The 9814-nt window shown below is 35.0% G+C and overlaps 1 protein-coding gene across 2 annotated transcripts in view; it reads left to right on the forward strand.

The window, feature by feature from the left end:
- The window catches only part of LOC106464056 (aminopeptidase O-like), a 57946-nt gene that overhangs the window by 42589 nt on the left and 5543 nt on the right, over nucleotides 1-9814 (forward strand). For both annotated transcript variants that reach the window (XR_002611632.1, XM_022391717.1), the window contains 2 exons: nucleotides 8419-8535; nucleotides 9443-9529. Coding sequence is in view for 1 of the 2 variants with exons in the window: in XM_022391717.1 (XP_022247425.1) it covers nucleotides 8419-8535; nucleotides 9443-9529 (204 nt within the window). In the remaining variant the exon portion in view is untranslated. The remainder of the gene's footprint in view (nucleotides 1-8418; nucleotides 8536-9442; nucleotides 9530-9814) is intronic.

Below are 9814 nucleotides of genomic sequence, written 5' to 3' on the forward strand. Positions count from 1 at the left end.
ATGCGAGGGATCATTCCATAGAGCGTATGCTCTTGTGTCACAACCTATCTCTCTTCAGTACTGGTACTTATAACTATTTTCATGCAACTAGTCAGTCTTTTATTGCCATTGGTCTATTTGTCTGCTCTCCTTCACATTTTTCTTGCTTTTCTTGGGGAGTTGACAATTACCCATGGGGCAGTGATCATTTTGATGGAGATTGACCGTAGTCGATGTCACCTGACCCAAGTACCATTATGGAACTTGGAGTAGGTCAACTAGCTCTCTTTCACCTCTCTTAGAACTTGATCCTGTTGTCATTAGTCTTCAATCTATTAATGACTGCATGGAGGCGGTAATTGATTGCTTCATTCAAGCAACTATTCATTCTATACCAAAAACCTCGACACATTTTCCACGGCATTCTCGTCCATGGTGGTCTCCAGCCTGCCAGCAGAAACAGGCCTGGGATATTTTTCGCAGGTATCCCACTCTTTCCAACCACATTGCTTTCTAGCAGGCCCGTATCCATTCTCGGCTGGTCAGACATCAAAGCCAAAAAGAATTTTGGAATATGTTCAAACTAGCATCTCTTACACTGCCAGTTCCAAAGTCATGTGACAAGATTCGGAAAGTCAATGGCAGGTATTCTTCCTACCCTCTTTCTGTCTTGCTCTCTAATGGACAGGAAGTTGCTGATGTACAAAACATCGCTAATACTCATGGTGAGGGTTTTTCTCATGCATCTGGCACTTCTGTTTCTTCCAATGCCTTCTTGGCTATCAAGTCTCGGGCAGAATGATTGCCTTTTTCCTTTCGGGCTGATTGTCTCTATGACTATATATCACCACCTTGATGGAACTCAATTTTGCCTTTCATCTCTCTCTTGCTGGTTGTTTTTAACTGGATCTGGCAGGAAAACAATTGTCCTGATGCTTGGCACTAGGCTATTATCCTCCCTTTCTCTAAGCCTGAGAAGGATCCCAAGATTCTAATTATTGTCCAATTGCTTTGACTAGCTGTCTCTCTAAGGTCTTAGAGAAGATGGTTAATGCTCGTTTTGTTTGGTATCCTTGAATCAAACAACCTCCTTCCGCCTACACAGAGTGGGTTCCATCAAAAGCGTTCCACCATGGACCACCTGTTCTACTTGAAACCTCGATCAGGGAAGCCTTCCTCAAAAGAGAACATCATCTTTGACCTTGAGAAGGCTTACGACACTATGTGGAGGTACGGCATTTTGCGTGACCTCCACTCATATGGGTTGTGTGGCCATTTACCCATTTTTATTCAGAACTTTTTGCTGAACAGGCGATTCCAAGTCCATGTACGTTCGACTCTTTCCCGTTCTTTTACACAGGAATTTGAAGTCCCTTAGGGCTGTGTCTTGAGTGTCACACTTTTCAGTATATAGATTAATGCTGTCACTACACATCTTCCTCTTACTGTAGCAAACATCTCGTATCGGTCGTCAAACATGAGGTTTATTGAGAGGCAGCTTCAGACTGCCCTCAACCACTTTCCCGTTCTTTTACACAGGAATTTGAAGTCCCTTAGGGCTGTGTCTTGAGTGTCACACTTTTCAGTATATAGATTAATGCTGTCACTACACATCTTCCTCCTACTGTAGCAAACATCTCGTATCGGTCGTCAAACATGAGGTTTATTGAGAGGCAGCTTCAGACTGCCCTCAACCACTTGTTGAAGCGGACCACAGCAAAGGTTTTACCTTTTCTTTTTCAAAAACCATTTGCCTACACCCCAATCCTTCTGTCTCGGTGATGTCGTTCTTCCTATGGTTCCCGAGGCAATGTTCTTGGACTTATCTTTGATTGTAAGCATACTTTCATTTCTCGCATAAAGCAGCTATGTGTCAAGTGTACAAGGGTACTGAACATCCTCCTTGTCCTCTCTTCCACCTCTTTGGGAGTGGATCGGTGTTCTAGGCTCAAGATCTATCATGCCTTCATTCAATTTGAACTGGACAATGGGTCTCTGGTCTATGTTTCTGCTAGGACCTCATCCTTGAAGATGCTGGACCCCATTCACCATCTGGGGGCTTCAGTTCTGCATGGGGGCTTTCTGCAATTCTCCAGTCCAGAGTTTGTACACCAAGTCCAATGAACCTCCTCTTCACCTCTGCCATTTGCAACTTTCTCTACAGTACGCTACCAAGCTTCGATCCTTACCACAGCATCCCACCTGATGTAGTGTCTTTCTTCCTTAGTGGGCATGCTCTTTCAGATTCGATGGTCTGCAATTCCTTCTTTTGGACTTCATATCCAGGCACAACTGGAGGAATTAGGTTTGGCTTTGGATGGTGTTGCTGTCCCCAATGATCAGCTCATTCCTTCATAGCTTATTACCATCCCCAGATGTGACTTTTCCTTGAGTCATGTGGGGAAGGCAGATACTCCCAATTGGAAGTATCGTCTTCTCTTTACTGAACATCTTTCAAAGCATCCTTCTCTTCCTGTTTACATGGATGGTTTGAAATCAGGTGACTCTGTTGGCTCTGCCATGGTTTGCTGTGGCTTGGTAGTTGCTCACGGGATCCCCTCTACAGTTTGTGTGTTCACTTCTGAGTTGTATGCCATTTCTCTTGCCCTGGATCATGTAGAAGCTATACAGTACACTGATTGTAATGTTTACACTGACTCTTTTGGCTCTCTACTGGCCCTGGAATCACTTAATGTTAGTTCTCACCCTGTTCTCGTCTATATTCAACAACGGATGGTCTATTTTTCTCTATTTTCCATTAGTGTCCAGTTTTTCTGGATACCTGGCCATGTAGGAATGAGCTAGCTGACACCACAGCTAAATTCGTCTGCTCTGTTGCCATCACTGCCATACCTATCCCACATATGAACTACAGTCCTGTATTGAAGGCTCGGATTAGTGCCAGTTGGCAGTCGACTTGGAGTGATCAAACCTTCTGTTGTTATTTAACCATCTTGTTTCCATAAGGATTGTAAGGAGGAAGTTGTCCTGGCTAGGCTATGCATTGGTCACAGTTTTTTAACTCGTTTTTTGTTATCTGGGTCTGATCCACCAATGTGTGGCTTTTGGGACACTCGAGTCACAATAGCCCACATTTTACTGTCATGCCATCATTACAACTGTGAGTAACGGCACCATTTTAGACGTGTGTTTTCTAAGGGTTTAGCCATAACATTGGATGGTATCATTGGTGATGGTGACACTGTCCAACTTGATTGTATTTTTAAATTTTTATGAGCCATTGGCCTTTTTAATAATATTTATATCTTTTATCAGAATTTTGGACATTGTTTAGTTTAACTTATTTTTACATTTTATAACAATTTTGCTTTTATATTTTTTACCTGATGTTTGGTGCAGATAGCCTAGTTGCTTTGCACCAAAAAACACAAACGGCCAGACTATCTATCTATCTTTTGATAGGGAGTTGACTTGCCACATTTGCGTTTCTCCTTCATACTGTCACCCGGATGTTGGGTTCCCAGGAGGTCTGGTGTTGGTTTTGTACTGGACCTGCACTCATGTGCCCTGCCTTGTTTGTCAGAACAAAAAGTTATTTTCCCTTTTGATTCCTTGGCTTGAGGTGAAGACAGTTGAGACCCTCTTACTATCATGTATCACAAGACAAATGCCTGAATACAGTCTGATGTGCCCTAGCCATCTGGCACATCCACTTACTTATTGAATGGGCATCTTTCTGCCTGATTAAGCAACATGTATCGTTAAAATAGGGCAAAAAGTGTACCTGGTACAGATGTGGGAGCAGTTTCCTATGAGTGTGACCCTATACATTAAGGTATTATACTCCATGGGTTCTAATTAAGCACTTCTGAAGAGTCTTCATCTAGATAACTTTTGCACCAGTCCCTCCACTGTTTCAATGTGGGATTCTAACTAGTATGTAAGATGAGGTAAGGTATTGTATTGGATATTAATACTTTCCCACACTGAAAATGTATTTCTAATAGATACTCACCTCCCTCACACTTCCCACCCATCCTCCCCACTCCTGGTGCATCCTTTTACCTCATCTTGAAGGGATGAAAATACTCTACAGTATGGAGGAAGTCAGCTGTGCTAGGAGGGTGTGTTGCATTTTTATTAATGGAGGGTTGTCGTATGCTTATTTATATGTATCAGTGCAACTGTACCACTTGTAAACAAGTGAGGATAAGCAGGAGCATCAAGGCTAGTGACAGGCAAATATTGTGCATATAGAGGGCAGCACAAGTTAAGAAAAGCTATTATGTGGGTAGATAGATATAAGTATATCTTGGAAATACATTTTCAGTGTAGGAAAATGTTAACATTCTGTTTACTTCAATAACACCTAAACATAGTATTTTAAGTAAATAATCTTGGTGTATTCAATTAAGCATGAAATTCCACTTTATGGAATTACACAGTTTTATTGCATAGTCTGTAAGTGTTTTAATGTATTTTCAAACTCAGTTGAGAAGCTGTGAGCAATGATCATACTTACTTTCCTTTTGGGGAAATATTTCATATAAAAATGACATATCTTCTTTCAAACTCCTCAGTAATATGTTATGCCTCTAAAACCCTACTTTCTAGAAATTATATAAGTGATTGTCAAAAATAATATTGAGATGAAGGTTATGTCAACATGCTATGACAATATTACCGTATACACAAACATCTTACACTGTGATAGATCAACCTGTACAAGTCTATGTTAGAGAACAGCTGTAAGAAATGGTATTTACAAAGGACTGTGAAAATCATTGTGTAAAAGGTATTATTAATTTACACAACTCATAACAATTACACAAAAATTCCAGTGAACCTATTAATATTGGTCATTCAAACAGCTAGTAATATTTATGTGTTGTTGACATGATACACTTATTAGATACAACACTTTAATAGGTTTCTATTGACATTTTCACCTTGCTCTCACCATATATATATATATATATATATAACACCTTTGTCATTTAACCCTAAAATTATTGATAGAGTCGATATGGTCCCCCATTGGCTTTTAAAGCATTTTTCCAAACTATTCATGCACCATAATTGACCATAATATTGTTTGTTATAGTCAGACAAAAAAGTGCAATCAAAAATACCACTAATGTTGTAGTTACTTTGCCTAATGACTGCTGTTTTTTAATATATTTTTCATAAAAAATGAATGATTTCACTCAATTTTTATATTAATATTTTTACACTAAGTAGTGTAACAGGCAAAAGCATAAGTTACTTAATATGATGCAGTATGTAATCCCCACTTGTAGCGAATGCTGTAAAGATATATTGGTAATTTGAAAGTTATGTTATTATATGTTGTTATCCGATAATCATTGATTGAGCAGCAGTTACATCAACTTATGTGCTAAGACATATAAACTGCTATTATAGATTCCTTTTAGGTAATTTATGCTGTAGTATATAACGTTTATTTTGTTAGTGGTCTTAACTTTTAATTTCCCTGTAAAGTGTAATGTAGATTGTAAATCAAAATTCATTTCATTGGACATTACCACTGGAAATATGACTAAAAATTATATATATATATTAACACCATAAACAAAGCATTAAATATCTGACTGGAACAAGCTGTAATGCCTAATTGTGTCATATATTTTTCATTTACTAGATATATATATCCAATTCCCTAGCTATCAAATCTTGTTTGTTTTTCCATTAGTTACCTCTCCTTTTATTGGTTTAATGCAGGGGTTATGAATCTATGAAAGACAATAATATTTACTCTGGTATATAGCAATGCCATGTTCATTTGGACAAAAAAAAAGAGTAATCAACTTTAAGGAAAGCCCAAAATAATTCCACATCAGTTTCACCACAAGGGAAATGACTTATATTACTAAATCAACAGAAGTTAAATTTTGAATTGATATTAATGATTAAAAGAAATGGTAGGATTTTCTCATAATAAAGAAACATTATATTATTCAATCTTCTTAAAATGCTTTTTTGTAATATTTTGTGTACAGTTTTTAAATGATATATCTATATATCACCATTATATCACTCAAACATCACCATAAGCCTGAAAGATTGCTGAAATTGCTTTTTTGATGTGCTGTTATCACTATATCATTAGGCAGATTTTTATTTTCATGTTTTATCACAGATTTATCAAATATTTCACTATGAACCTAACTTCATGTTAAAGCTTATTCTGACAAAACTATAAGACAGCTTATTGAATTAAGAGGGATATTTGTTTTATTATATCATTTTCTTAGCGTAGCAATATTGCTTCAATGATCAATTTATCAATGCAATAAGTATGCAGTGAATTTGACACTAAATAAGTTTATTATCAGTGCACAAAATCTATCACTATAACATGACAAAACAAAAGGCATTAATCTTCAAGCTAGATTGTATATTGTTTCAGTGTATTTTAAAAAAAGATGCAATCATCTCTTGGTTGTGTGCCACTCTTCTCTCATCAAGGGTGCAATAATTGTATCGACAGTCTAGGACTGTTTTATTGTATAAAGTAGGCATTAGCTTTATTTCAAGGAGTGATGTGGATACTTGTGCAAATTAATATGAGGTGGGAGGTTTCTCCCTCTTGAACATGTTTATTAGAATAATCAGTGGTTTTAGGTAATTGAAAAGATTGTGGAATACTGTATTAGGGACTTATAGGGTAACTTAAGCAAGGAATGTTTTGACACCTACTTTATTGCAACAGGAACAAGCAGCAACATCAATGTAAAAAGGGGAGCCAAGTTCCCCAGTTTTTTTTTGTTTAACTTACATACTTTTGCATTACATATTTACAGGAATTGGCTCTTCTTTTTGATATCACGTCTTTTAATACACAGCTTTATTCTAACTTTACTTTTTTGTATGTATAAAATGTTTTGATGATCAGATATCATTCCTTTTTTTTTGTTTTGACAAGCAATATCACTTATTTCTGTTAATTTACAAGTGTTAGACTAATAGTTTTTATGAATCCTATAAAACAAATTGCAATGATTTATTTTTATGTTTAAAAATGCTAAATGTTTTTCATCCAAAATGGTCAGATATTTTGATAACATATCTTGCATGTTTGGTGAAACTATTCTCTAAAATAAATTAGCTTTATTTTTATCTGGGTTAGGCCAAGTAAAAAAATATATATGTTTAGTGTCCCCGCTCGCTTCCTGTTTTGCAGCCACCTCCCCCCCTTTTTTTTTGGCAATTTCTTTCCTTTTTTGAATTATCGTTTTTCGATCATACAAAAAAACAAAGAAGACTTCTAAATAAAACATGAAATGAACACTTTGATCCATATGGCTTTTTTTTTTCATAAATTCTATATAGTTTTGATAAAAAAATAAATGAAGAAAACTTCTCAGCCCTTGGAAAACAAAACAACAATCATGAAAAAAGGGGTGCAAACTTTCTTTAAAAGAGGTTGTTTGAATAAAAAGGACCTCCTCCCTTCTTTTTTTCAAAAACTCCATATGCTGAAATGTTTTTTATTTTACTTGGTCTTGAAACCTGCCTATTGATCTTGATCTATAACAGATATGAGATTCCACTGGAAGTGTAATTCTATTGACACAGATGCAGCATCTTAAACTACTATACCATTCCCTAATTTTTGGGTTTTCCACTTGCACTTAAACTCTTAAGTCATCAGTTTTAATCTGGTGCTGTGGAGAGCAGTTAACTATTAAAATTATCAAAAAATGTTCCTAAAAAATGTTAACGTGTGTTATCAACAATTTCTAGTTCAGATAGGTATCTACCAGTGGAATTTTGTTTCATGTTACTCCTTTATTTATTGTATGTTTAGCTTCTTCAGCAGAAAAACAACAACAATAATTTTACCATTTTTTTACCTGCTTATTTCTCTTTATCTAAATAAATATGTAGTTACTGTTTATAATGTGATGTGAGAATGTTTAGATCTGTTCAGAAACAAAAGAATAGTGGCATTCCAGCATTTGGAACAACTTTAAAAATACTACAAATTTAGCCAAAAGTTTTAATCTGTATATAGAATCATGGCAGTGTTGCTCCATTTTTCTGATTTGGCTGGATTCACTGCCATGCTTCGAAATAGACTGTAAAATAATCTCTGTAATGAGAGGTAAGTATTAATTTTCACTGTTTTTCTGTTAGGTTTATGTTTTGTTGTAAGCTATTTTTTCAATATTTTAATTTAGATATTAGCTAGAGGACTCATGACGTTAAGAACAAGTAAGTTTATAAAAGCAGTCTTAGAATTTTTATTTTAATCATAGTATCATTAATGAGTAAATTTCTGTATAAAAATGACTTTCATTCTCACTAATGTTTGCAAACTGTAACTTGAAATTCTAAGTCAGTTTAGTAAATTATTTGTAATTTGTTCTTGTCATTTACTTCCTTTTATCCATACTGTTTATGTTAGAGCTAACCACTATGTAGTGTTTGGTTCATTTCTTGATTTTCATTCAGTTGAGTCCAGATCAGCTTGTCTTTGTGCTTGAATTACTGCTGGATGAACACCAGATGGCACATCGAACTTTGACAGAACTGTGCAGGTTCTTTAAGCTTGGAGAGCAGAATGCAGATGTGAGTAAAACTTTATCTGCAGTAAAAATAATTTACTATAATTCTTAATCATTGGTGTGTAAATAAAGAAAATTTCTTAACATTGGCCACAAAAATATTAGAAGTGGTACTTAAACAATTTACAACACAAATTGTTTCGCAAACACTCTTTGCATCCATGTCCATGATCCTACTTTTTACACCAACAGCTAGATAGATGGGCATAGTTTTTAAGTCTCAGTTTAAAAGTTGCAGGGAAGATTATTGACACGAGAAATGAAGAATCCTTGTTTAGTGAATCTGGTAGAATAGTTACGTAAATCAGGTTTTTATAAGTACCACTGTAACATTAGAAGTCCATAGAGTAGAATGCTAATATTAACATTTATGTATTGAATTTTGCTAAAAGCAGTAAAGCCATTTCACTCCATGTAGTTGAATGTCAAATCTTTTTTTTTGTTTAGTTTCTTTTATAAACTTAATATTTTTTTTTATAAGTTTGAATCTTTTTTTTTTCCAAGTCATGAAGAACATACTGCTAAATGATATCATTATTCTCACAACAGTATAAGTCACTTACATTGTTATTTATTTTAGAATATGTGTTCATTTTAACTTCATATTCATCTAAACAACCAAGTATATGCTGTTGCTGTTAACCATAGTGTTTAAAAAAAACTGTTCATTTTAAAATTTATTGTCCAAAAGATAGTGGAAGAAGAACAACAAGTAACTTTTGTAGATTTTGATGAATTGTATCTGTACTAACAACTTTACTTTATACAAGAAAGTAGCACCATATGCTGTTAAACGTGTTATCATGTCTAACTGTTTACAGTAATAGAAAATAAGGTTATAATAGCACCACCACATAATTTGTTTTTCTCTGCTGTCTTGACGGTTTAATAATTTGTTGTTGATATCACAGGTTCGACACAGATGGTGTGAACTCATTGTGCAACACCAGTACAGACCAGGTTACACTGCCATTAGTACTTTTCTTATAGAAGAGCAGGTATGTTTTTAGTAGGATACTTACTCAACTTATTACAGTAAATAATTGACAAGTTATATACACATTATGCTATTTTAAATACACAAACACACACATAATGGCTTAAGAAAGATATATTCTGATTGAATTGTACACTTATTATTCAAGAGAAGTAATGAGATTAAAATCATAAGTAATATTCAACGTTAAACTGGTACACACTTAAAAACATTTTATTTAGGCCTATCTATGGCCTTCAAAAACTTTTTGAAGGCCATAGATAGGCCTAAATAAAATGTTTTTAAG

Source organism: Limulus polyphemus, unplaced genomic scaffold (genome assembly GCF_000517525.1).
Source record: "Limulus polyphemus unplaced genomic scaffold, Limulus_polyphemus-2.1.2 Scaffold1550, whole genome shotgun sequence".
In the NCBI taxonomy this organism is placed as follows: Eukaryota; Metazoa; Arthropoda; class Merostomata; order Xiphosura; family Limulidae; genus Limulus; species Limulus polyphemus.